The sequence below is a fragment of the Jaculus jaculus genome, chromosome 14 (genome assembly GCF_020740685.1).
Source record: "Jaculus jaculus isolate mJacJac1 chromosome 14, mJacJac1.mat.Y.cur, whole genome shotgun sequence".
NCBI classification, from domain to species: domain Eukaryota; kingdom Metazoa; phylum Chordata; class Mammalia; order Rodentia; family Dipodidae; genus Jaculus; species Jaculus jaculus.
The window spans coordinates 81,474,663-81,502,614 of NC_059115.1; the positions used below are offsets into that span (position 1 = coordinate 81,474,663).

At 47.7% G+C, this 27,952-nt stretch overlaps 1 protein-coding gene across 1 annotated transcript; it reads right to left on the reverse strand.

Annotated features, from left to right (window-relative positions):
• Ckmt2 (creatine kinase, mitochondrial 2) lies at positions 1–27,753 on the reverse strand. The gene is made up of 10 exons (XM_004651647.2): positions 27,719–27,753; positions 12,900–13,071; positions 11,500–11,698; positions 9,776–9,871; positions 8,776–8,997; positions 7,562–7,647; positions 6,489–6,612; positions 5,301–5,435; positions 3,145–3,270; positions 1–130 (listed from the first exon to the last, which is right to left on the reverse strand). Exons 2-10 carry the CDS (start codon positions 13,049–13,051, stop codon positions 11–13), a joined length of 1,260 nt encoding a protein of 419 aa, XP_004651704.1. The 5' UTR covers positions 13,052–13,071; positions 27,719–27,753; the 3' UTR covers positions 1–10.
• Positions 27,754–27,952: the final 199 nt, after the last annotated feature.

A 27,952-nucleotide genomic window follows, 5' to 3' on the forward strand; every position in this document is an offset into this window, starting at 1 on the left:
CTGGGAACATTTACTTCCTGCCAAACTGAGGTAGAGGAGGGGGAACCTTAATGTCTTGACCTCTCTCCAGCTTCTTTTCACAATCCACCAGGTAGTTGACACCGTCAATGACGATCTGGACAAGTTCAACCTTGATAGTGGGAGAGAGGAATGGTTAATTTTTAATATAAGATACATGCACAGCACCAATGGACAGGAACGATGCAGGGATAAATGTGAACTGACACTTAGCTAGATTTTATAACAATTTCTTTTGTCCATTTTCCTCGAGTGTACTTGGGGGAGAAGAGTCATCCTGGGGTCATAGTCAGATGTAGATAGAAGAAGTGCAGACGTATCAAGGCCTTCTCTCAAGTGTTCCGTAATTAAGATTAGGATATCCCTCTGCATGTGAGCACTTAAAAAAATATTTATAAGCCAGATGGGTAGCACATGCTTTTAATCCTAGCACTCAGGAGACAGAGGTAGGAGGATTTCCTGAGACTACATAGTGAATTCCAGCTCAGCCTGGGCTAGAGTGAGACCGTACTTTGAAAAAACCAAAAAATAAAAAAAAATTATAAACCATTAGTTTTCATCTCATGTCCTTTTCTTTATCAGTCTTTGCTGTAAAATACCAGAGTTTATCTAAAGTTAAGCCTATACAGTGAAATTTGTGTGTTATTTAGATCTGAATTCTGATGTACAGCTCAGTTATCTGAACGCTAAATATGCTAAAGTTATTCACACAGAGGATGGCTTTCTGAAAAACTGTTTAAAGTGAAATGTGTGGCAACCTAATCATGTTTTACTGTGCCCAGCAAATTTGTTACTTAAATGAAATTTTATGAATTATATTAAGCTATGCTTTCAAAAATTTCTGGTTTAAAAAATGATAGAACTTTGGTTTTCAGAACTTATTTTTCTTAAGTACAGCAAATTTACCTATGATTTTTTTTCCTGGAATCACTTCCCAAATACATGACATTATTGCTCAGGAGACCCAAATTTAGATAGTAAGCAATGAGTTAGTTCCAGGCAACATAAAATATGCTGCAATTTAAGGATATGCAGTAAGGGACTATAAAGATGGCTTAGCAGTTAAGGTGCTTGCCTGCAAAGCCCAAGGACCCATGTTATCTCTTTCTCCAGATCCCATATAAGCCAGATGCACAAAGGTGAGGCAAGCACAAGGTTGCACATGCCCAATGGTGATGTATGTATCTGGAGTTTGATTCCAGTGGCTGAGGCCCTGGTGTGCCAATTCTCTGTCTCCCTCTCTCTCTTTCTCTCTCTCACTCTCTCTCCCTTACTCTCTCTCTAAAAAAAAGAATGTGCAGTAAAGATGGGAGGGATCATGGAATGTCTGAGCTATAACAGATCTTGGGCATGATTGAACAGAGTCCCCTTCCCATTGCTTTCCCTACATAGGAAACAAGGGCCCCAAGAGAAAATTGGGTCATAAAACTAGTCATTTCAAAGTAAATATAGATTCTACTTATGTAGTTAATTCATTCCACAGTTGGACAAAGAATAGTAAAATGGGTCTCCTACTAACTGCAAGTGAAACTCTCTTCTTAGTACAAATCTTCTGATAAGAAAATTCATCATTTAGAGGTCTCTTTTTTTTTTCCTAGGAATACACCACAACTAGATAATTAGAGTGTGGTAAGACTTATATATAGAATTGGTCAAACAAAATATCAATCAGGAAAATTTTATATATATATATGTGTGTGTGTGTGTGTGTGTGTGTGTGTGTGTGTGTGTGTGTGTGACTATATCATATTGTCATTAAAAGTCATGTTTTTGAATGCCAAAGGTTTTTTGTTTTATTTTGCTTTTTGGTTGTTCCTTCATTTGTTTTTATAGCGCTGATGGTCAGATCCAAGGTGCTCACATACTAGACAAGTGTCATATCACTGAGGAATATCCCTAGGCCCAAAGGCATGAAAATATTTATGAACTGGAAAAAGTATAATACCAAATAAAATATGTGCTATAACAACATTTTTAGACCTTTTAAAGCAACCATCAAAGAAGAAGAATATGTAAAAATTTAATGTTCAAAACATTAAAGTGGTTTTGAAAATACTTATGGGCTGGAGAGATGGGTCAGCAGTTTATGTCACCTGGTTGCAAAGCCCACAGCCCGTGGTCTGATACCCCAGGACCCATGTAAAGGCAGATGCATAAAGTGGCACATGTGTCTGGAGTTCATTTGCAGTGGCAGAAGGCTATCAGAGTATCCATTTTCTCTCTCTCAATGTCTCTGTCTCTCACACACACACACAAATAAATAAAGGAATAAAAATAAAGATAGTTGGATTAAGTAAGTGGTCTTTTAAATACTGGTTGGCATTTTTCTAGTTTTTAAAAAGATTATGTCATAGAGTACAGTGAGACTTCAAGTTATAGTTTGACGATGACTATGTAAATTGGTACATTGTCCTTATCCAGAAATCTTTAAAATCTTGTCCCCTGGCCAGCAGCCACATCCTAAATTGAAAAACCAACTGTGATTTCTTTCTGTGATCAGTGCTTGCTTAGTGTTCAGTTGTATGTTTCTTGAGTGAGTATCTAAGCCTATCAAGGCTTATACATATACACCAATGAAACCCATTCTTCCTATGTAGTCACAAGATTCCCTCAGCATTGTTTCATATTAACAAAAAAAAAAACTTACTTGCTATCTTAACCCTAAAAATAAAATTTTAGAACCTCTTATGTATCTGAGACTGCCAAGGTGCAGATGATAGTATGTAGCCTCCACCAACAGACATTTGGAATCAAGACAAAAATGTCGCATTTTCCCATTCTGAGAGGGCTAGAGAGCACACCTGTTCTCTGACTCCACAGGAATAAAATACTGTTATCCTTTGTCATGACAGAGCTCCTGCTGCTAAAATTGCTGAAATAACTCTCGGGGGCAGGCCTGCAACAACAGCCCCACTGTGAATCCCTTCACTTGCTTATACATTCTCTGCTGCACTGTGCTTCTTTGTTCATTATTTCCCAGGAAGGGAAGCACTAAAGCGTGGAGAGCTAACAGGACTCAGGGCTCTGCTCGTGTGAATGAAGTGAGGCTGCGGAAGCTCCTTTTCTGTGCCCTCTTTCGGTTAGGCTGACCCGCTTGGTCGTGTTCTGAAGGCGCTAGACTGTCACCTCTGACCGGCCGATGCGGTCTATGTTGGAAATGTCGTACACGTCCGCCACGGCTGCGGTGTCCACACCGCCTGTGCCACGTTTCTGCAGCCTCAGGTTCTCCAGGATCTTAGAGAAGCGTGGGTCCTGGGGAAAGGGAGAGGACCGAATGTCCTAAGAAGCACAGTCGACTCACCATCTTTGGCACAACCACTGATCAGAGACAGGAGAAATCATGACAGTTATTGGTAAAGCATTTACTTTGTCCTGCGCTGGGACTTTCAAGCCTTACAGCAACCTATTGCCATACCTGCTGCTTTTACCCGTCTTAGTCCATTTCTCGTCACTATTTAAAGAAACACCAGAGATCAAGTAACTGTTAAAGAGCCAAAGTCTTGGGCTGGAGAGATGGCTTGGTGATTAAGCACTTGCCTGTGAAGCCTAAGGACCCCGGTTCAAGGCTTGATTCCCCAGGTCCCACGTTAGCCAGATGCACAAGGGGGCGCACGCATCTGGAGTTCATTTGCAGTGGCTGGAGGCCCTGGCGCACCCATTCTCTCCCCCCCCCCCTCTCTGTCACTCTCAAATAAATAAATAAAACTGTATTTAAAAAAACTTAAAAAAAAAAAAAGAACCAAAGTCTCTATGGCTCGTGGCTCTGGAAGCTGAGAAGTCTGAGAGCATTGCACAGGTGTTGGCTTGGCATTTTGGGGGAGTGCTTCCTGGAGCATCATGACATGGCAGAAGCATCACATGGTGATGCAGAGCACTCACTGGGTCTTTCTTCTTCTTATAAAGCCAGTAATGCCATCACGGAGGCTCAACTCCCATGATCTCTTCTAATTCTAATTACCTCCCAGAAGCCCTGCCTACAAATACCATCAACATTTGGGGATTCAGTTTACAACATGTGAGCTTTTAGGGAACACATAAAACCCTACCAACGCCCACCTTGTAAGGGGCCGTGCAGAGGTTCAGAGCAATTAACTTGCTCAGAGTCCCACAGCTAGAAGTTAGCAGGGCTATAATTAAACTCGAGGCATCTCACTCCAACTTTATGTTCATATAGATGCTGGGGATTGTTGCATATGGATGTCAACTGTGGTATGTGTAGTATTTGACAATATAATAGTTTGAGTGCTATAATTAAAATCATGAAGACAAATCACTTCAGATCATTTTATTAGGATTGATAATTTAAATAACAAAAATTCAAATACTATATTTTTGTCAGGCATTAGTAAACTTACTTGATTTGCTTTGTGTGCTCTGGCAGAAACCACTAGTTCCTCACGAGAATCCATTACCTTTCTCTAGTACTGGAGCCAAGGAGGTGGCCAGTCTACCGGTTGTGTGTGCTGATGGGATGAGCAGAAGTTTTGTGTGCCCTTTCCACGCCTGTCCCTTCAGTCTTTATCTGGACCTGCCAGCATGCACTCCCTCTTTCTCACAAGCTAAAACATGGGCCTGACTATGGCCATGTTCTGGCGATTCCAGGAAACACACATTGTACAGGCACGACCTAACAGCCTGTGTTCACTTTCAGGTGATTCTCGAGCGTGCCTGGGGACTGCACTGTGGTGGTTCGAATCAGATTCTCCCCAGCCTATAAGGTCATGTGTTCTGAGCGCATAGCCCCCAGCAGATGACAATTTGGGAGGCAAGGCTTGCTGAAGAAGGTGTGTTGGGGGCAGTGCTTAGGGCTTTTATAGCCAGCTCCCCCTTGCCAGAGTTTGGCTCCCTCTTCTGCTGCTGTTTTCTACCAGTTATTGCAAAGGTGGTGTTCAGCCTCTGCTCTCCCACCTCTTCCCTGCCATCATGAAGCTTGCCCTCAAGACCCCAAGCCAACATAAAAATCTTTCCTCCCATCGGCTGCTTCTGGTTGTGTGTTTGAGAACGAGGCGGTAACTACCCCAAGGAGCAGAGCAGGGCAGCCTGCCCCCCATCCTGACGTGTTACGTGATGTGGAAGTCCAAGGTCTAGCTCCTGAAGAGGCCACTGCTTTCTTCAAGGCCCTTATCCTGTCTGTCTTGTCTTCTGAGACAGACCTAACCCCTTCCATTGTTTTTCCCTTGCACTTGAGAACAGTAAGTGGTCAGCGATACTTTCTCCTGCCACAGTCACTTCTGGGCTGTTCTTGGTGGGACCCAACAAGGCCCTTGATCACATAGGGTTACCTTGCTGAGCTTTGGGATCCTGACGTGGACACCAGCTCGCAATCCAGTTCCGAGGTTGGAAGGGCAGGTCAGAATGTATCCCAGGCGCTCATTCCACATGAACTCCCAGCCACGTTCTTGGATCAACCGTTCCACCTGCAAGCGGGACAAGGAGAAAACATGGTGCCACACGCCTTTAATTCTAGCATGTGGGAGGCTGAGATAGGAAGATTATTGTGAGTTCAGGGCCAGGCTGGGATGAATTCCAGGTCAGCCTGGGCTAGAGCAAGATCATACCTCAAAAAATCAAATTATATATCTATATCTATATCTATATCTATATATATATATATGTATATATATATGTATATATAGATATATATATACACACATACATACATACATACATACATTCATGCAGAAACAAGTGTAGCATATGAATGAAATTGAAGTAGATTTATGGAGCTTCTTAATATAAACTGATACCACTTCTGTTTGAACATCAAAACGTCCTATTAAATCAGATGACTCATACAGAATACTGAACTTAGTACCTAGAAGACAGTAAGATCAGTATATGTCCATTGATATTATTTTTCATGTTAAGACCACAGGAGAATGCAGAAATTCTCAGCAGCTAAGTCTGAGAGAGTCCATCCCATGCTAACCCATACCATCCTATTCTGTCCCATCCCATCTCTACCTTTAAAATAGAATGAGAAAATAGCCACAAATTCCCTCCCAAACATGGTGAACTGGGGAGGAAAACATGTTAACTTTCTTTCTTTAAATATTTTATTTTTATTTATTTATGTTTGTTTATTTATTTGAGAGAGAAAATGGGCATGCCAGGACCTTGCAAATGAATTCCTAATACATGTCCCATCTTGTGCATCCAGCTTACATGGGTACTGAGAATTGAACCTGGGTCCTTAGTCTTCACGGGCGAGAGGATTAACCACAAAGCCATCTTTCCAACCCAAAACGTGGGAACTTTGGAACAAAGACCAAAAAAAAAAAAAAAAGAGAGAGAGAGAGAGAGAGACAGTTTTGGAAGTACTACCCTAGAGGTTCTACTCCAAAAAGAGTGCCTTAGACCCCACAGGAAGAAAAGCAAGCCCACCTGGGAAGTTATCAGTGTCTTTTCAAAACTGGAAATAGGGAGGTTTTATTTTGATAGATATTCAGAAAGCTCCGATAGAACCTTACTTCTTTGAGTCCACGACAGAACCGCTCAAACACTCGCTTCATGTTGCCTCCCTTTTCCATTGAGATCACCCTGGTGTGGTCTTCCTCATTTATCCAGATGAGAAACGTCTTGTCATAATTATGCCTAACGAAGAGAGAAATGTCATGCTGACTGTTAATTGCATTTGTCTCAACACATGAACATTCCCATTACCTCTGTAGCTCGATTGCTCCATTTCACCTTCCCCATTCCCTAGATGGCCCTTAAGTCTTAATTGTACCTGAACAAGTAGCACAAAATAATGTCTCCTTCAGGAACAAAAGGCAGCTATTAAAGATGCCATGCTTTTTTTTTTTTTTTTTTTAGCCCCCAAAAGAATATAATCCTCTGGTTCCTGAACAAGATGACAACAGTTGAGTACGGTAGCATTTAGCAGAGCAGGAGTGTTTTGTCTCCTCAGAGGTTCAGCCTCAGGCTCAGGACTCAGGCTCTGCCCACCAGCCCAGGGTGCTCAGGACACACAAGCGTTCTCCCTTGTTTACTGTTTAGAGCCTGGCTGCTCACCTACTCATGAACACTGTCCTGTCAGCACCTTTGGGTACAGTCAGGATAACTACCAAAGAACAGAAGTCAGGTGGGCTGAGAACTATTGGGCTAGATTTTATATATATATATATATATATATATATATATATATATATATATATATATATATGGATGGATAGATAGATAGAGATCCATTTTCCTTTTTTATGGTTTCCCTAAATCATCACTATTTATTTTTTATTTTCTGCTTTTTTGTCTTAATATCTGTAGAGACAAGTACTATGAAGCAATTTTTTTCTTTTAAAATAGCCTCCTTCTCCTACCCACTCATGCATAATTCATGCAAACCAGATCACATTCCTATATGTCTTAGGAATGTTGCCATAGTTACCCAAACACTCACGCTTACACAGTTTTCAAACTTCCCCCTTTAGCTCAAGCCCGGCATGCTGTCAACAGCAGCTCACAGCAACCTCAGGTTAGGACCAGCAGGCCATCTAGGAGATCCTCCGCACACACGGCAAACGTGAAGTTACTATGTCCATACCAGATTCCCCTGGCATCTGGCCAGTCACGGGCCATCCCAGCACATGTTAGTAAGGGGGACACTGGCTTATCAAACAAAAAGTGGTCCTGTAGGCCAAAAAGAACAAAGCAGAGAGAAGAGATTCATGAGATCAGGCATGACCACCCGGGTCAGGCAGCCAAGTTTCATCTCACTGATCAGAGGCGTCTCAGGCAGTGGGTGGTTCTCAGATTAACTGCACACTAGATACACCTTGGGAGCTTAAAAAAAAAGTACTTATGCCCAGTTCTGACACTAAGGTATGCCATCAAGGTAGATAAGGAGAGGGGAGTCCTGTGATCGTTAACAAGGGAGATAGTAGAGGCAGGAGAGCACTGGAGACTGCTCCTGCCCAGGAAGACCCTTGCCCAGGAGTGGAAAGCTCATGGGAGAGGAGGGTTTGGTCTGTGAACAGGGCAGGCATGTGGCTGTCAAAGGTCACAGCAGCAGGAGACAGAGGGTGGCAGACCATGTAACCGACCTCTCTGGTTGATAAATGGAGCCTATTTTGTGAAGTTTACAACTGTTGAAATGACAGAATCATATTTCTTCTTTTTCCTGGAGTTTAAAGTTACTTTTTTTTTTTTTTTTTTTAAAGCTGAGCTAACAAGTAAGAGGAGATCCTAGTACTTGGGAGGCTGAGTCAGGAGCATTGGTGTAAGTTCAAGGGTAGCCTGAGATAGTGTCTCAAAAGATCAGAAAGGGCCTCGAGCTTTGTCTACCTTTAGGCCAGAGCAAAGCCCGCAGGACCCGATGCAGCAGGAACGCGCGGGGCAGGGGCCGTCCCTGACTCCGGTCAGGGGAAGCTGTCCACCTGCGATTTGCTACTTGATTCCCCAACCTCCAGGGTTTACTTGGGTGGGTATAATGGTGCGCATCTTTTAGTGACAGGTAAGATTTCTCCATTTATCAATGAGCAAGGGGGTCTTCCATTCACTCCCACCCTCCCTCACCCAGCCCAGCGAGTCTACACGGGGGTTTCCTCTGCAGAGCTTAACAGGGGATGACAAGAATGACGTAAGGCTTCATCCCCCTTCCTCACACTGAGTAGCAAGCGGTGGGAGCTCTGGGCAGGCGGGCCTCAGCTCTGGGACAACTCCCTTTACACAGAGACCAGCAAACACCTGCGTTGGGGGGTGGGGGGTCTCCACCAGGCCCTGCTCGGGCAGCCACTGGGTGGCGCGCCAGCCACTCACGTCGATCAGCCGCTGCTGATCCTGCTCCGTCATCTCCGACAGCCTGTAGTAGCGGCCGGCCAGGTCCCCCTTGAGGCCCTCCAGGGCGGTGATGGCCACGTTTTCCACCTCCCTCCTCTCCGCCCGGGAGCAGGCGGGCGGCAGGCTCAGCCCGCGGATGCTGCGGCCAGTGCGCACGCGGGAGGACAGCACGTAGCGCTCGTCGAACTGCCCATGGGTGATCTGTGGATCAGAGCAGACGCGGTGGAGGGTCACCAGCAGCCAGGGACCACGGACCCGTCCTAACCACAGCGGCTGGGCCTACAACTTGCCCGGGGACCCTCAGGCACCTCTCACACGGGCCCCAAGAGCAGCACAGCCGCGGGTCTGCGATCCTTCACTGCCCAGAGATGGGCTGGATTGGATTGGGTAGGGTCCATGCTTGAGGAAAAGCATAAAATCCCCAGTAGCCAATCCCTCCCAGAGCATTTTTAAGGTCTTTGGGGTCTCTCTCTTTTTAATTGACAACTCCATAATTGTAAACAATATCCCATAGTAATCCCCCCCTTTCCCCTTTGAAACTCCACTGTCTTTCATATCCCCTCCCCTTCTCAGTCTCTTTTTTATTTTGATGTCATGATCTTTTCCTCCTCTTATGATGGTCTTGTGTAGGTAGTGTCAGGCACTGTGAGGTCATGGGTATCCAGGCCATTTTGTGTCTGGGGGAGCACGCTGTAAGGAGTCCTGCCCTTCCTTTGGCTCTTACATTCTTTCCACCACCTCTTCCGCAATAGACCCTGAGCCTTGGAAGGTGTGATAGAGATATTGCAGTGCTGAGCACTCCTGTCACTTCTCAGCACCATGGTGCCTCCTGAGTCATCCCAAGGTCATGGATCTTCTCAATTCTCAGTGGCCCTTCATGGGGCTTCAAGGGCAGGCTAGAGAATGGATTTTAAGCTTCCTCCTCTCCCCATGGGCTCCCGATGCATCTGTGCTTGGGGGGAGGTGGGCTGGAGCCTACCTTGGACGCGTCCAGGTCTGTGGGGTGCTTCATCACCCTGGGGTCATAGCCATTGTGCCTCAGCTTGATGACAGGGTCGAAAAGATCAGCAAACACCTGCGGGAGAGAAGATACTTCACAAATAGGAAAGGTCCACTGAGGGCATCTGCTGAGGCCCCTGAAATTCACCATGCTACTATGCAAGAAGCGGTGTGAACATGGACAGGTGGATGGGAAGGGAAGCCAGCTCATACCAGAGAAAACCATTTGGATGCACATTGCTGGAGAGAGGGTAGGGACGCTGTTGAACTTGGTGCTTAACTTCCTCTCCAGGGATTCTGCCAAGCCCACCGTCACAATCTGGTGGTTAAGAATTTGGGGGGCGGGCATGATGGCTTAGTTGCCACGTGAGCATGAGCCTGTGAGTTCAGATCCCCAGCATCAATGAGAAGCCGGAAGCGTGGTGCACATCTGCAACCCCAGCACTGGGGAAGCAGAGACGTGAGGAGCCCTGGGGCCCACTGGCCAGCTAGCCTAGCTGGATTGATGAGCTCAGGTTCAGTGAGAGACCCTGTCTGGATAAATCAGGTGAGAGCAACTAAGGAAGACACGGGAGGTGATGTGGGACCTGCACACACAGGTGTGCCCGTTCAGAGCAACATGCATAACACGCATATACATGTGAAAACAAAAAGAAAGAAAGAAGGAATACGAGGGGTTTCTGCTTTGTGACCTGGCAGCCCGCGTCAGAGGCTGAGCTATTTTGTGCTCAGAACAAAGGGTCAAGTTCTAAGACTGGAATGAAATACTTCGTCCATGGGAAGCCCCAGCCACTTCAGACACACCAACAGAAGTCAGGGCAGAGCAGGGAGCTCTTACTTGAAGACTCTGCCCAAATAATTCTGTACAAAGTGCACACAGAGCGAAGCCGACGGAACCGAGCACTGCTGCGGAGACGGCCTTTAGATAAAGCACTTTACGAGAAGTTGTCACAGAGAACTCGTCAGCCCTGGAGAGGGGGGCAAGTGGGAAGGGCTTTGGGGCCAGGGAGGCAGCTCTACTTTGGGACTCGGCTATGTGTGGATGTGCCACCATCTCGTTTATTCAAGATGACCCTCTCTTGTCACTTGATGGCTACTTTCCCAAAGAGCTGCCCTTAGCTGTGTGTCACAGAAGAGTGAAGAGAAAGGAGATCCAGAGGAGGTGGGCTGCAGGCCTGTGCCAAGATGAGGAGTCTGCTCTCTGGAGACAGGGGTGTGGCGCTAAGGCCTGCTACCACAGCTGCTGTGTGCTAGAGATCGGGGGGCTTTCCCCAAGAGACTCGGCGAGCTCAGGAGTCAGGGCTACATTAAGAGAAGAGAATCCCCAAACTGAGCTGCACTGAGCCTGATTCCACTCTATAAAGTTCAGCCACAAACACCCAGACTTTTAATGTCTTCCTACATACTAGATTTTTATTTAATTTTGTGTACCAACTCATGTTTTTAACAAGGTCAGAGAGCTCTCTATCATGTAACTGTTTTCTCTATGGGAAGGGAAACTGAGACAGCAGCAAAAGGAAGCTTTTTGTCTAATAAACTATAGACCACAAACTCCCAGATAGCTCTATGGAAGCTGGATACCCTTCCTGGGAGTCCTTCAGAAAATACAACAGGACTGGCCCATAGAGAAGAGGACTCTCTTCACCCATATGCAGGAGCAGCCCCCCACCCTGGCGTTCTTGAGCCAGGAGCCCGTGGCTTTACCTCATAGGATTCCTCATCACCAGCCACCATGCCTACGGTCTTTATGAAGGGGTGGCCAGGGTTGTCCACTCCGGTCTGGATGCACTGGTCCAGGGTGTAGCCGTTGGGTGTCATCTTGTTGCGGAGCTTGGCATAGATGGTGGGGGTGAGGCATTCCGCCATGCAGTTGTTGTGCTTGCGCAGGTCAGGGTAGTCGGCGCTGTGGGCAGAAAGGGCTTTGAACCCGCAGCCCCCAGGGAACACCTATCAAAGAGCAAGGCTCCCACCAGGCTCCCTGGCCCAGTAAGCACAGGTAAAATTGAGTAGAGATACCTAGAAGTCATGGTTTGAGTCAACCAGGTTTAAGGAAAAATAATGCAAGGGAGTTGCTAGAGCAAAGGACAGGGCCCTGCCTAGAGGAAATCTCATGATGTCTGTGCCAAACGCTACAGCGAAGGCTCTCAGGTAAACAGGGAACAGAATGAAAGAAGTTAAGAAGTTAACTGAAATCACTTTTGTTCTGCCTAGAATTTTCAGTAAAATTCAACTAAAGCCACAATTTAGTCCCTTAGATCTCTGGTGGAGAGCATAGAGAACCAGCAGGTAGAACTATCTTGAACAGTGCTTATTTTGCTGTCCTCTCTGTGTTAGGGAAGGTCTGAGACAGGCGAGACTTTGCCTACGTTAAGACCGCACCTGGGCATTGAAAAAGGCGTTGGGTGAATATCTGTTGGGATGACGGACACGGGGTGACTTCAGATGGGCACTGACTTGCCCTGGGACATGGCCTGTTGAAGAGCGTAAGGTTCAGGAGTAACATGGCTCAAACAGAGGCCCTCTCTCCTCAGAGAATCCTGAGTCCCTCAGAGAAGCTGACTTCACAAAAGACGGTGAGAGACACGTCGGTGTTGTTCTGTCCTTCTCTCCTACCTACATAGACCCTTGGGGAGTCAGCACCCCATCTTCGCAGAGCAACGTGCCAAGGGCTGCAGAGACGTTGACCCCCCGTCTGCATGCCACTTCTCCATTTGCCACCTGCAGCGGAACTCGGTCCTATGACGTTATGATGTCACCTTTTCTAGAAGGCAGTAGAGCAGTGAATGGCCCAGGGATCTGGAATCAGGGGGCCTGGGTTGGCTTTTGGCTGTACCAGGTTCATGAACTTGAGCACAACTTAGTATTTGCAAGCCCACATTTCACTATGAAAGAATGCTGAGATAGATAAGACGGCATGTTAAAGTAAGGGCTCACGGTGCTTGTGAACATAATAGAATTCCCATAGAGTAAGTACTCGATGCAAGTCCAGTTATCAATCAACTGACCAGCGAGCTCCGGAAGGGGGAAGTCTCTCTGGCCACTTCCAGCGGGGACGAGCGTATTTCGGGCTGGCCCTTGAGTTGGTTAAAGCCAGGGGGTCTCACCTTGGGGGGAAGAGCTTGTGCTGCTCCCGGCTCTCAGCAGACACCTTCTGCCGGTTCAGCAGGTAGCCAGTGGTCAGGGCACTGGTGCTCAGAGTAGTAAACAGCAGAGATGCATTGCGGCCAGTCAGCAACTTAGAGAAGGCACTGGCCATCCTTCTTCTCGGTTGAGTGTCTGGAAAGTAAAGAACTGCGATGAGATGGCGTCGTAAGGACGCCCCTGAATCACAGCTCAGAGAGATCAGCGGGGGAGACTGATCCTCGGGGGCTGTCGCCCTTCTGCCTGTTATGCCCACGGCCTCCTTTCCTCTGATCTTCACATTGCTCAGGACAACCAGAGTTGTTTTAGAAAGTATGAATGCCAACACCATCTTCTTCAGTAACAGTATAATATGGTAAAGAAACAGAGGTGATCAGGCTCACTTGCAAAGCTTTTTTTTTTTTTTAAATTTTTCAACTTGCTGTATGTCCTGAGTCTTATCATAATTTATTTGGTGTTCTGTTCAGACAGCCCGGGAGGGTGCAGATGAGGGAGAGGAGCAGCCGTGCCGCGACTCCTGGGGTTCAAGCTCCCCTTTGCCGTCGGCGTTGTTCCTGGAGTCAGAGGGGTTAGAAAACGACAGGAGCACCCCTCACATGCCCGTGTCCCTCCAGTGTCTGCTTGGACTGCTCCAGCTTTCCCTGTGGTGCGTGGTGAGCAGTGAAATGGCAGGACAGAGCGCCCAAGTACGGCAGGCTCCAGTCAGCTCCACCCCTGTCCCAGGGAACGCCACAGCCACTGTCATGATGCTAAGGAAAGCTGCCTTGAAACTGCTCTGCTCAGCTCAGCTCTCGTGTTGGCCCTGTTTCCCAGCCTCGTTCATGTCCCCCATGTGCCGCACTCATTTAACAAGATCCCAGAAAGGACCCTTAGGACCCCTTATGGCCTCCAGCAAGAAGCAAGGAACTCGTTGAGGAAGTAACTGAGGACCAAGGGTCAGACACAGTCAGCCGTGGGGTAGGGCCTGATAGTAGGCAAAGGGAACATCGTGTCTCCTCTGGGGACTCCTAGTTTAAGTAGGAGGAAACCAAACAAATGAAATAATATAGGCAGAGATGAGTTCAGGGAAGGAAATGGAATCAGGAGAGCTGGAATGGCATCAGCTTTGGAACAGGTTGGTGAGGAAAAGAGAATAGAAAAACCAAAGACTTGAGACTGGAAAATCCTGAGCTTGTCCCAAAACATAAAGAGGTCAGTGGGGGCTGGAATGCAGTGAGTACAGCAGAGAGCAGACCAAGAGAGGTCAGAGGAGCCAGCAGGAGCCAGGTCACCTAGGGCCATGAGGAGCCAGGACGTTGTCCTTGGTGCAGAGGAGGATCCCAGACACACTGGCAAAGCAAGAGAGTGAGCTGAACAGAGCCCATAGTTTTCAGAGGTTGCCACTCCATGGAGAACGCCTCAGGCAGGTGCAGGCACGAGAGATACAAGGAGCCCAGACCCAGGGAGCTTGTGAGCGTGAAGTCAGAGAGCGTATTTACAATCTATTCTGGGGTAGAGTGGAAAGGTCAGAAGTGAAAGCTAAAAGTTAGGATGGATGCTGAAGTTTCTAGACTCAATGACTTGATGGGAGGGGTGCTGCCAGGACAGGGATGGGGGAGCAGTCGTTGAGGAGATCTGAAGCACAGGCTTGCTGTTACTGGCTAACGTGTCACAGCACTGGGGTCCTCAGATCTGGTGCTTCTCAAAGTCCTCCCTGGCCTGTGAACTAGCAAGGCCATCTGCCTGTCACCTGTGTCTGGGTCCCAGGTCCACTCTGTCCTTTCAGCTGGCTGTCCTGCCTCAACTCTACCTCTCTGCTATTTCCTGGGACTCCAAGTCTCACAAGACTTGGAGCTCAGGCCTGAGCATGGGGCCCCATGCCCAGAGCCACCATGGAAACTGCCAGAATCCTTGGGGACATTGTACCCTGGGAACTTCCCCTCTCTCAGATCTTCAATGTGCTGTTTAACCAAATATGCAATGTTATGAGGAGGAAGAAGAAAAGGAGCATAAGCAGTGGGCACCTGGTGTATCAGGCACTGTTTTGTTGTTCTCCCATTTTGTGCTTGAAGACTTCACTGTACAGTTAAATGATTTGCCCACGGTCCTAGTAAATGCTGGTAAGTGGCAGATGGGTTTTGGATGAACACCTTGTGTGAGTTTCACTTCACATGTCATTCTCACATTATCAGAAAGATCCACTGTTCTATCATAGGAAGGTTCTCCCTCCATCCCTTCTTTTTTGTTAAATATTTTATTCATTTTTATTTATTTATTTGAGAGCAACAGACAGAGAGAGAAAGAGGCAGATATATAGAGAGTGGGCATGCCAGGGCCTCCAGACACTGCAAATGAACTCCAGACACATGTGACCCCTTGTGCATCTGGCTAACGTGGGCCCTGGGGAATCGAGCCTCAAACCAGGGTCCTTAGGCTTCACAGGCAAGCGCTTAACTGCTAAGCCATCTCTCCAGCCCCCATCCCTTTTTCTGGATGCCAACCGGCCTGAAGTTGCCAAGGTCTGCGGAAGTGTGCAAGAGGGCAAGCTTAGCATAGACACTCTTTGGACAGCCATTGTCTGTTATGTCACAGGTGCCGTTTGACTCTTTGATCTAAACATAGAGACGAAAAGTGAACCCAGGCTGGAGAGATTGCTTAGTGGTTAAGCACTTGCCTGTGAAGCCTAAGGACCCAGGTTCGAGGCTCAATTCCCCAGGACCCACGTTAGCCAGATGCACAAGGGGGCGCACGCGTCTGGAGTTCGTTTGCAGAGGCTGGAAGCCCTGGCGCGCCCATTCTCTCTCTCTCCCTCCCTCTTTTTCTCTCTGTCTGTCACTCTCAAATAAATAAATAAAAATGAACAAAAAGTTGTTTTAAAAAAGGTAAACCCTTGTAATTGCTATAAGGCGGGCAAAGGGGGAGACAGGGAAGAATGTAACAGATAGGTGTAAGGATTGCAAGGATATAAGTAATGGATGTTGCCCAGAGTTCTTCGTGGGGTGGGAGACAGAAGTGGGATGACATTAAGAAGGGCTGTACGGGCACACAGGAAGCATTCCGTGAAGACACATGGTCCTGTGTAACCCTGTGATAAAGCAACATCTTTCATGTATGTGTCTTGACGGTAGTCTTTTTCTAGGGTTAGGAGAAGCTGGTGGGCAAAGGTGAGTAGCTGAGAAAACTTGAGGACAAATGACTGATCCCTGACGGGCACCATAATGTCAGACTTGGGAGCGAGCCACAGTGCATGGTCTGCTCTGCATAGCAGAAAAGGTCTGACTCAAAATTCTTCTCTCATTGGAATTGAATTTATTGGGGGCATAATAGAGTTGTGCCATGGTAACAGTGTGCTACTGCGTGCAGCACATGTCCTGCAGAGGCTCCAGCAAATGCAAAGTAGGTGCAAAACCCTTTCTAGAATCCTAGGAAGATGGTGTCTGCGTCCAATCCTATCTTGCCATGCCACATAGCCACATTAGCACCATCAGGCTGTCTGATCCTGCTCGGGCCAGGGCAGGTGGGTAGAAGGGCTCGGGTAGTGATGTACAGTTGCAGGACACAGAATTCAAGGCCGAACTGAGCTGGAAGCTTCCTCCATAGTGACCAACTTTCACATGCTAGGAGGTGCTATGTAGGCTGCTGGTGTGATACAACTGACCAGCCAGGCAAGGTGTGCCCAGCGGAGCAATGTGACTATGGGCAGCAGTGCCCGTTGATGCTAATGACATGAGGTAGATAATTAGACCTGGGCATCTTTAGTGATTCCACCAGCCACTGCATAACTGTATCTCATTTGATTTTATGACTTTGTTAGGAAAACAGAGACCTGCTGGCCTGTGCTATGCAAGAGGACTTGGGGAAAATGTCACAACTATTTCCAGAAGCCTCATCCATCTCCCCCAGCTCCTCCTCAACCCACTCAGACTATGAAACAAGACAAAAGGTTGACCAAAGGTGGTCTCTGTGATGAATTTTTGGGAAAGAGGTAAATATCAACTAAGTAAGATAGCATTAGGAATTTCATAAAATCACATATAATTCATCATCCAGGGGCTGTCACATGGGCCCGGGACACTCAGAACAGAGTCATCAGCCTGACAGTCAGATTGACAGCACCAGACCATTCATGATCTGAAAGGTGTATGTGTGTGTGTGTGTACAGTATATCTTCCAAATAATTGTATGCTTTATTCTAAAATACTGATTTTTTGTACTTTGTGCTAATATGGTAAGTTAGACTGGTTTGCTTTAGTAAAGTGCTAGCACTTCTTGATTCTTACTGCCCCTCCAATTTCGACGTTACTTTCCATCGTCTGTCAAGCTGTCCCCTTCTAGCCCAAATGCGCCAGTGAAGTCAACTGCCCAGTGCCTCCTGTTATCTTAAGGAAGTCCTACTGTTTGTGTCGTCTTTCTAGGAAATGGGCAAATTCTACAAGGCCATCACCTTCTCTCTGTCTGCCACTATTCCTAGATCATGACAGCTTTTCAGTAAACATTCTCTCCAAAGTTGTATACAATTCCAGTTAAACACCACATAATGATATTATGGTCAATAACGAGCTATTCAGATGATGGTAGTCCATTAAGATTATAATGGAGCTGTAAAGAAAATAAAAGTTTAGCCAGGCACGGTGGTGCATGCCTTTAATTGCAGCACTCGGGAGGCAGAGGTAGGAAGACTGCCATGAGCACAAGGCCACCCTGAGACTTCATCATGAATTCCAGGTCAGCCTGGGCTAGAGTGAGACCGTACCTCGAAAAAAAAAAAGAAAGAAAGAAAATAAGGTTTTAAAAAGTTTATAATGGAGCTGAACAAATGCTATTGCCCAGCGGCATCATGGTCTTCATGTCGTCACAGTGTGACTGAGACACTGTAGGCGTGTTCGGGCTGATGCTGTTGTGAATACACACAGTCCACTAACATTCACATAAAAACATAGTAAGTCTAGTTACTTGCAGCATGTGAAACTTCATAATAGATGACTATGTTATTGGGTTTTGTACTTACTATGCCATGCTTTAAAAAAAAACTTTAAAAAAGTTTATTTGTAAGCAGAGAGAGACAGAAAGAGGAGAGACAGAGAAAATGGGTGTGCCAGGGCCCCTAGCCACAGCAAATGTGAGATTTACTTCTCCTTTGGCAACTAGCTGACAGAAATGATACCCCAATTACCAAGTGATCTTGGGGTGAATTATGTGGTACAAATGGTGTTATCAAATCCTCTTACCTGTGTTACCTTGAGCACATGTCTATAGTGGATACCATCGGCTTAGCTGTATGAAAGATGAGCTCTCTTTCTGTCTAAAAATCTCTTCAGTGGATGGCCTTGTCTAGTGCATATCCAATAGTAATAAATCCCATGTCTCCATGGCAGCACGCATGGTCACAACTCTGTAAACAGGGTCTAAGACTCGCTACCACCTTCCCACTGAGAGGGGGAGGCACTGGCTGGGCATGGTTTCCTTTAGCCTGAAGGTAACAGTCGTGAGACACAAAACAGACTGCAGCTTTACATGGTTTTGTTGTGTGTTTTTTTGAGACCAACTCTTGCTATATGGCCTAAATTGGCCTTGAATTTGTCACCCTCCTGCTTCTGCTTCCAAGGTGTTGGTGTGACAGCTGTGTGCCTACACTGATAACTTGATTTTTAAAATGACATTCATGTTCATTTTAAAGAAGCAGACATTTTACAATAGCACACATTTCAAAGGAAAAAGAGGTTCCTTCCTTCTCTTTGGGGAACGTTCTACATACTCTGGGGTTATGAATGTGGACAATCATGTGGAACCAGTCCCACACTCCCAAGGGACAAATCCCAGATTTTGAAGGTGACGGGTCCTCATTAGATGCCCGAGTGAGTGAGTGAACTGGTGTGGGAGCGTGAAAGCTGGGACGGGCTTTCCAGGCCATTAGCTCAGCTCAGGTGAAAGCTGGGACGGGCTTTCCAGGCCATTAGCTCAGCTGAGGTGGACGACGCCCTGTCTCACCCGCCTTAAGCATCACCACTGGAAGGCCGCTTCACATGGGTGGATAGAAAGCGCTGTAGCACCCTTCAGATGTTACTAGAGCAGAAAAACAAACTTAGAGAGAGCTTTGGTGGGCCAGGCTCTGTCTCCACAATCCTCAGGAGCAGGTAGCCGACACATGCCACCAATGAGCGAGTTCAGCGAGAGCTCAAGGTCACACTGTTAGAGGTAGTTCACACTGACTGGAGCGTCTGATCGCACCGGTCACCCGCTCCAGCCGAGACGCTGCTTTCACTCACAGGTTCCCACAGTATAAAGCATGACTGTGTGTTTGGATGGAGACACTTCCTCGACTTACAGAATTTTCTGTGATCACACAGGGATACTTAGCAACGCCCCTCAAGCAGGGTTTCAATAGGGAGGTGACAGAGGAAGATAAATATTAGGCCAAATGTCCAGCAGCACTTTGGCATGGCTCTGGGCAGTCTGAAAGGAAAACAAAGGCAGAGGATGGCCCTGAGGGCTCCCTCCACAGGAATGCTACTGATCACATAGTCCTCACACTCTGGAGTCAAGGTCAAACATAAGCCAATGACATTGACATGCCTCACTAGGAGAAGCCATTGTACCCAGGGATGGAAGGAGAGGGAAGAGAGAATAATGAATATAGGTGAACATAGGTGTTTTAATCTTATTTGTTCATTGGAAAATTTAATTGCCTGCATGTGGCAGCTTTGACAGAGATCTCACTGTCAAAGCTCTTGTGCAGCCCTTACTGCGTGCTGAGCTCATGGTTCACAGGTATCATCCCGCCAAGCAATCCCAACACGCTTATCAGGAAGTGCCCTTGGGATCTCTGCTTTGCAGGTGAGCAAATGCAAGTGCAGGAAGTCAAAGTGACACCCAGGAGCACACAGCTGTTCACGGCCAGCGTCCCCCTTCACTGTCTATTCTCCGAGCCAGAGTCCTCTCCTGGGCACCTGGAAGTCATGTACTAAGGGCTGTACTGTGGAGACAGAGCCCCATGGAATTCCAGAATGTCATGGCTGGTGCTTCACAGTGTGAGGGTCCTTGCCAGATCTCAACCATACCACAGGCTTCCTTTCCTCCTGTGTCTAGGGACAAGTTCCAGGTCCCACATTGCAGAGGCTCAGAATGGAAACAGGGAAGAGACCCCTCCACACTCATGCAAGCCTGCAGAGCACGATGATGCGTGCATGCATGGCCGTTCTCTGGACGACCGCTTCCGAGGACCCTCCCAGGCTGAGGAGTGGCCATTATCTTCAGCCCATGCCAGACTTAGCCTACATTTGGATGCTGCAGAAATGAAGGTGGGGTTCAATACGCTCCCTGTTTTGTGCCAAGGTCCAGAATCGTAAGGGCGAGGCCATAGCAGCCCGAGACAAAGGGGATAAAGTGCGCAAACAAGGCAGCCAGAAAAGGCAGTGAGCGGGAGAGGGGCCAGGCAGGCTGGGGGCTGCAGAGCTGGGTGGGCCACAGCAGGGTGAGCATGGGAGCCGGAGCCAGAGGAAGAGAGGATGACGCTTGGGGCTTGGCTCTGAAAGTGGTAGAAAGGTGCCACAGGGTTTTTGGCAGAGGAGTCACTTTAATGGACTTATAGGACGTTGACCCCAGACCAAGACTGCCAAAGTGTGTTTGGTGAATACTTATCTGTTCTTGATGATGGGTATACAGAAATAAAGAAAGCCCTGTAGGATGTCTACACTTTGACAATGATTTTACTTTCACCTGGTATTTTGTAGGTGTTTATTTTTCTAGCAGTTAACTTTATTATAGCTTAGAAACAAGTGGATCCAGCATTGATTAGAAATTAATGGTAGATGGTATGAAAAACTTATGGCTTCCTTAACCATAAAATAGGGCATAAGACAGAGCCTACCAACCTCCTAGAGGTTGGGGTGAAGTGCCTTAAATCGTGACACTTGAGTCTTTGCACATCTGAACTCCTGTAATGACCATGATGAAGTTGGTGAGGAAGGGAAATATATCTTTTGGTAAGGATAGTAAACCCATGGGTTCTAAAAATAATTCACACAGGAGACCTTCCAGGCTTGAGCCTGAGATAAACAGAGGACTCTTAAAGGTATCCATGAGTGGGGCTCAGGGGCTCTATGACAGTGAGATGTGGAGGTGAGGGGAGTGCAGGTGCCCTGGAAAAGGGTACTCAGGTTTGTAAGTGAGTGAGTGGCTCCCCGCCCCACAACTGGGGGGTCTGGCTGTGGAGGAGAGCAAGGGCAGGTGCTTGGGCTCAACGGGAGCCATGTGTGAGGTGTCCAAGGAAAGGTTTCTAATGGGTGTCCTGTAGTGAGTGACTAAGAATTCCCTCACGCAAGAGCTCTGGGCCAAGAAGAATGACAGCAACCCAACTATCACCCTGTTTCTAAATTCCCTCCTGGCTCCCCTCCAGAGTGCTCACCAGCAGTGATGGAGAGCTCGTGACCACCAACAGACACAAGGGCAGCGTGACGAACGCACAGGCCTTGGAGCCAGAAAGCCTGCATTTGGATCCAGGTCCATCATGAACTATTATTATCTATTGCCTTGAGAGAAACACTTCCAAGACTACTCCTTCCACTCTGAGCTTTCTCAACTGTAAAATGAGAAAAAACGAGGGAGAGAAGAGAGAGAATTCTGAAGATTAAAGCAGCTATCTGTATAAAGTCTTCAGAACAGATCCTGGCACGCTGGAAGGGCAAAAGTAGTGTTAGCAGCTGCTGCTGTCACTTTGTGCCCTGTCTGAAAGGCCATTTCAAGGTGCTTGCCAGAGTGTCTGAGAACATTCTTCCTGCACCTCAGCAAACTTTGTCCCAGAGAAGGTTCTGAGGCTCCTTCCTGCCTTTGCAACTGCTGACTGAGGGTTCCCAGAGACGGGGCAAGGTCAGAGCTGGGCCCGCACAGACCTTGCTGGAGCCCCATGTCCTTCTTCACGGAGGCCCTGTAGTCCAGCACCCCGCTGTCCTGCCCATTCGTCAGGCCCTTTTGTGGTTGGACCTTTTCTTAAAGCCTCACTGGATCTGTTGAACCAAGGTGAAACCGTGGGTCTAAGCTCCCTTCACTCTGGAGGACACAGGTTCCCTCTGGGACTGAATGTGACATAGGCCGGACAGAGGCACTTGGTCCCCCAGGGCCACTCATCCAGACCCCATCCCCTTTCATGCAGCTTGCCCCAAGGCGTGTTCGCTTCCTTCGGCCCCAGTGTCTTCTCCCCTAGGCCCACGTACAGGCGCCCTTCAAGCCCGCTACGTGCCCCGGGGCACCTGGAACTAGCACAGGAGCCTCTGCAGGTCAGCCACGCTCAGAGGCTCCAAGCTGGACATGCAGCCTCTGCGGAAAGGCAGCGGAATAACGGCCAGAGCTGACCAGCAAGGCGCGCCTTTCTTTGGCTCCTGAAAAGGTCCTGGTGAGCACAGCTGAGGAGCAGGGCGGAGGCCGGTGGTCAGAGGCCGGGGAGCTGTCCTCACTGGGCACAGTGCCCGTCTGCAGTCGGGGGGCCCAGGTAGCTGCTGTGAGCCTCCCACTGCGGCCGGGGTCGGAACCACCCTGACTGCTCTGTGAGCTGAAAAGTCGATCTGGAAAGGGAGGCAGGAAACAACTGCGAAGACAAAACACGCCCAGGACCACAGGCCCAGCACCACACCTTGGAAGTTTGCTCTGGAGAAATAAAGCTTCTGGCATGTAAGGAGAGAAGCCAATGGGTGCTCATCGGGGTGTGTTTCAGACTATAGAATATTCTGCTCCTATGAAAGAGGGGTTACAGTCGCCTCTACGTCCCTGGATCTAGACCTACGATGCCTTCTTAAATGAAAAAGATAAGGACCATCTTGAGTAGGACTGAGGACAAGCTCCAGTTCTAGAACAACAATGTATATTATGTATGTAATATTCAAGTACATAACGTATATGTGCATATATGTAAACGTATGTGTGTATGTGTTAGTCACTTTATTTGTATGAGTATACAGAAAATTATTACTCATTAATTCACCAAAAGGATTACTTCAGAGCAATGTGTTTGGAAGGGACAGATTGTTATTTTTCTTAATAGAACTTTCAATAGTGTTAAACACATCTACATTTATAATTTAAAAATAAAATGCCCCACTATGTAGTATGTTCACACTGGAAAGTTCATAATAATAAAAATTATTATTTTTAAAATATTTATTTTCAAGCAGGGAGATAGAGATAGAGAGATAGAGATAGAGATAGAGATAGAGATAGAGAGAGAGAGAGAGAGAGAGACAGAGAGAAGGAGAGAATATGCATCTGGCTTTACATGGGTACAGGGGAATCAAATCCAGGTCATTAGGCTTTGTAGACAAGTGCCTTAATTGCTGAGTCATCTCTCAAGCCCCAACATGATGACATTTTAAGGGAAAATTCTTGGGCTGGGGGAGCTGGGGGAGGTAACTCAGTGGATAAGAGTGCTTACTGCTCAATTCAGTCAACCTGGAATCTCATACAAGGTGGACAAGGTGGCTACATCTATTATCCCAGCCCTCCTATGGCAAGATGGCAGGGGGAAGAAAAGGGGAATCCTGGCAGCTTGTAGCCAGCTAGCCTGGCAAACACAGCAGTGAGTAAGACAGCTTGATTCAAGCAAGCTCAAAGACAAGGACTGAGGCCTGAAGTTGTCCATGTGCGCGCCGTGGCACACGTGTACGCGCCCTTACACACGTGCACACATGTTGTATGCATACACAAAGATAATAGCAATTAAAAAATTAAAAGGCTAAACATAAGACCAGCTGTGAAGTGTGACTCTTGAACAGTTGCCACACTGGCAGAGTCATCCAAGTACAGGCCACCGCCAGCTCCACTGAGTGAGGCAACATGGAGGTCCACCTCACCAGCCCTTCCCGATGATGTGCAGGTGTGACGAGCCCCTTTCCTGTGGCCTGGCGAGGAGGTCTGGGCCAGATGCAGAGGCCCTTTCCTTCCCTGGCACTATGAGAGCGTCCTCGACCCCTCCAAGCCACCTTGACTATCCCAGTCATCCCTGCTCTGCCCTTGGTGGATGCCCATTCATTTCAGTTTGCATGAATGAATGAATGAATGAATGAATCTATTCATCTTTTCATTTGTGGCATTTAAGTGTCCCGTGTAATTGCTTCATTTGTCATCTCTCAAAGACAAGACCTGATTCCCAAATACACCTATCAAATACATTCAGATTTCTATTGTCCTCTGAACACCAACATGAGGGCCCACAGAAGGAATTTAACAATCTTGGTACCATCCCCAAACCCTCTCTGAATAGAGTCTCCAGTGACTTCCTGACCTTGGGCAACAGACCCATCCACCCATTTGCCACCTCTTGTCCTTATTCCCTTCTGCAGGAATAGCCTTCTAGCTCTGCCTACCCAGTCAAACTGTTCCCTCTTTTTTAAACATGTACTGAACTCCTACCATGAGCCCATGACAAACACATCTTTCCACAATCCTGCTGGCTAGTAGGCATCATTTTTGATAAAGGGAAGTCAAGTGACCTGCCACGATCTGAAGCTAGCTTTGTCATTAGACCTGGATCTGGGTTTCTGGACCCTAGCACCTCCAAGGCAGCCCTGCCCTAGCCAGCAACTGGAGGGGAATCACTCTTTTTAAACTTGGGTTCTAAGCATGTCCCAGGTCACCCCAAGTGCACTGAAAAGCACTGACCACACCACAGTAAGGCCAAGGCATGGGATTGTCACCTCAGAGCATGTGACTCTTCCCTGAAGTCCAGAACATAGCAAGCGTGTTCTCTGCCCTTCCTGAGGCTTCTGCTGAAGTGGTACGGATGCCAGGCATATCTCTGACAGTAGGTGCCCAGTGTGCTTACCAAGCTATGCTGGGGACGCCAGACTAGTCTCATCTCTCTCTGAGGAGAGGGTCCAAGGTCTTGCTTTCTCCTTCTCCCCTCTCTCCCTCTATGGAAGAAGAGGTCACAGGAGTGGGAGGAAAGTTGTCTCCAGTTCTCACCCAGGAAGAGCTGCTTGCCTCAGTTTCCCTAACTTGGGACAGTTTTATTACTCTTGGTTTGAAATTAAATTTTTTTACAGTATCTGAACAAAAAATGGGCAAAATTCTTGGGCTTCAAGAAAGGGAATTTTTGTGTGGTGGGTGTGAGAACACAGCCCACCTAAGCCAATGGCACTGTGATAATGTTTATTCCTACACTTCCCCTCTCAAAAAGGAAAAGCCTCAATAAGCCCACCGGGCACAATGCCAGAGAGCTATACATTTTTCTGTCCCCATAAGAGGTACTGGGTCCTAGTATGGTCTAGTCCTGGTCTCAGAACTATCTCTGGTTCTGTGACGCTGTGGAATATGAAGGCCCTGGGATCCATCGCTGTACATCTCCTGAAACTCTTGCTGTCCTGAAAGGAGACACTGTGTGTTCCTTTATGCTGACTCACAGTTACTTCTGGTTCTGCAATTCATGGCATCTATGTGTCTGGGCTCTACGGAGCCCAAGGGCAGGTGGCAGCTGGAGTGGGAGGCTGGGCTGAGAGGACCACGTGTCAGCCCTCATCTAGAGTCACCCCAAAATGGAGGATGTCTTGGGTTGGCCCAGCACCACAGAGCATGCTAAGCAAATCCCCATGATGCTAGTCTCGTAGGTCAGCATTCAGATGGTCATGACTTCCCACTTGTAAGAGAGCTCTTTAGGACAACCGGATGCAAGTTCAGCCTTAATGGGCACCCTTGGCCATTTCTGTCCTACTCAAGTAGGAAGTTCTAGGCCCCCTGTGAAGAAGACACGGGACTTTTCCAGACTTGTCTTTAATGGGTAAACATGTTCAAGAAAATGAGGATCTGAGAGCCACCTTATTCTCTGAGTAGTTGTAACAGAATGAGGTGGTGCCTCCTCTGAGGCTCCCCAGGCAGAGATGGCTGTGACCTCCAATGGTCACCTTCACGACTGGCTCCAGGCAGGGTGCCTGGCTTAGTGGGCAGAAACTCCAGAATGCTGGCCAGAGGCTACCCATGGTGTCCTTAGGGGGAGCAATAGATCTTTCTCCAGAGTAGAGCAAAGACTGGAATAGGGACCCACACTGCCTCAGCCCCTTTCCTGAAAGTCTCTGATCGCCCATGACTGCCTATCCACGCCTACCTGACAATACCTGTTTCCTGGACCTGCCTCATTATTCTTAGAAAAAGTGACCTGGTTGGTGCTGTTCCCAAGCTCTGAGGCTGTGATTTGAACATGAAGAGTCTAATGTGTTCATGACTTCCTATGCCCAGCCCACAGGTATGATCAGTCCACCAAGCCTGGAGACTTTAGCAAAGGTGCCCACCAAGGCAAGGAGGGCTGTAGGACTCCAGCAGGCCAGATGGACCATGGAAGAGCCTGCCCAGCATAAAGACCTCCTGTCACCTCTGGTGGCCGTAGTCTTCTCTGTAAGACAACAGAGGACAAAGGATGCCCATGCCGAGACAGAAAGAGCACTGCACATGGAGAATGTGGTTTCCTGGAATGGCACACAGCTTAACTTGCATGGCTTTGCCGTGAGGGCGTTTGCCTGCCACCTCACTGACTCCAGTGAGGGTCCTGGAGGCTGGCAAGGCTTGAAGGCAGGTCAGCACTGATGAGGACATTGAGGGATTTGGGTTTGTTTGGCAAATGTCACTCTCCACATGTTCAAAATGGAGCAGCCACAGACAGAGATACGGCACCCATTCAGGGACAAGAACAGGCAGACAGCGACTTTCCTGGGAGCCAAGCTAGCAGGAGAGCAAAAAACAGGCCTTTGTTGAAGCTAAACCCAGTTCTGAAGGTTTATTTTTTCTTTCTCTGCTTTTTTTAAATGTCTGGTGGTCAGAGGGAGGGCAGTTACTCAGTTCATAGTCACTGTTATCAGTCATTTCAAAATGAATCACTAGCCATAATATTAACCAACCTAAATTGGATCCAGCCTATCAGTAATTCAATAGCTCTTTGGAAGAGGCTCAAAAAACTTTAATTTTCCAGCTAGTACAACCCAACTCACTTATTTCACCTCTTTTGATGGTGCTGAGGAAACACGCTCCTGGAAATGAGTGGATTTATCTCTGTATTTATTAGGAAACAGAATTTAACATTTAAAAGCTATCTCAAAGCAAGGAGTGCTGGTGCACACCTTTAATCCCAGCACTCAGGAGGCCGAGGTAGGAGGATCACTGTGAGTTTGAGGCTAGCCTAAGACTACATCGTGACTTCCAGGTCAGCCTGGGCTACAGTGAGACCCTATCTCAAAAAGCAAAACAACAACATAAAAGTTATCTCAAGCTCAGTATCAAAATTCTTCATTTAGGACTGGAGAGATACTTAGTGGTTAGGGCACATGCCTGCAAAACCTAAGGACGCAGCTTTGACTCACCACGTCCTACGTAAGCCAGATGCACACGGTGGTGGTGCATGCCTCTGGAGTCGCCTGCAGTGGCTAGAGGCCCTGGTGTGCCCATTCTCCCTCTCTCTCTCCCTCTCTCTGTCTCTAATACATAAATAAATAAAAATAAATCTTTAAAAAATTCTACGTTTAGACTTAATTTTCAACAAAACCTTTGGATGTGGATGAAAAGGAGGTACTGCGAGCAGATTGCGGGCGGCGGCGGTGGGGGGGGGGCTCGCTCCTCTTGCTGAGCTCCCCGACCTGCCCCTGTGCAGGGAAGAGAGAGCTTCTGCCAAGGACAGCCCCGCTGCCTTCTGCCCCAAGTTCTTTCACTTCCTCACACACGTGTGGTGCCCCCAGTGAGTGTCATAGAAGGTTGGGGTCCATGCCTCTAAGACTCCCTCATGCTGACTCTCAAATGCCCCTCTTTGGAGAAATTCAGCAGGTTCATTCTCACTGACCTTGAAGCTGGAGGAGTCTGTCACGACCTGGTCCTGCTGCTTGCACACAGCCAAGAAGTGTGACCGGAGCCGGGCGCACCCAGCCTAGAAAAGGCCCCGGCACCGGGCGGGGCTGGAGGGGACCATTGTGGCCAATCCCGTCGCTGTCATCGCAGACCTCTGGAAGCACTGGCTCCCCAGCGTGCCCTTGAAGGCTGGCCCCTGTCATTCTGTCACTGGGCCTGGAGCCCTTTC

Bases quoted from the DNA above. Each gene is read 5' to 3' on its own strand.
- Ckmt2 (XM_004651647.2), bottom strand. From the start codon at position 13,051: ATGGCCAGTGCCTTCTCTAAGTTGCTGACTGGCCGCAATGCATCTCTG. The intron at 8,998-9,775 runs GTAGGCTCCAGC...TCTGATCCACAG, and splicing joins CAGACCTGGACGCGTCCAAG to ATCACCCATGGGCAGTTCGA. The intron at 5,436-6,488 runs GTAAGGTTCTAT...TCCCGCTTGCAG, and splicing joins TCTGTCGTGGACTCAAAGAA to GTGGAACGGTTGATCCAAGA.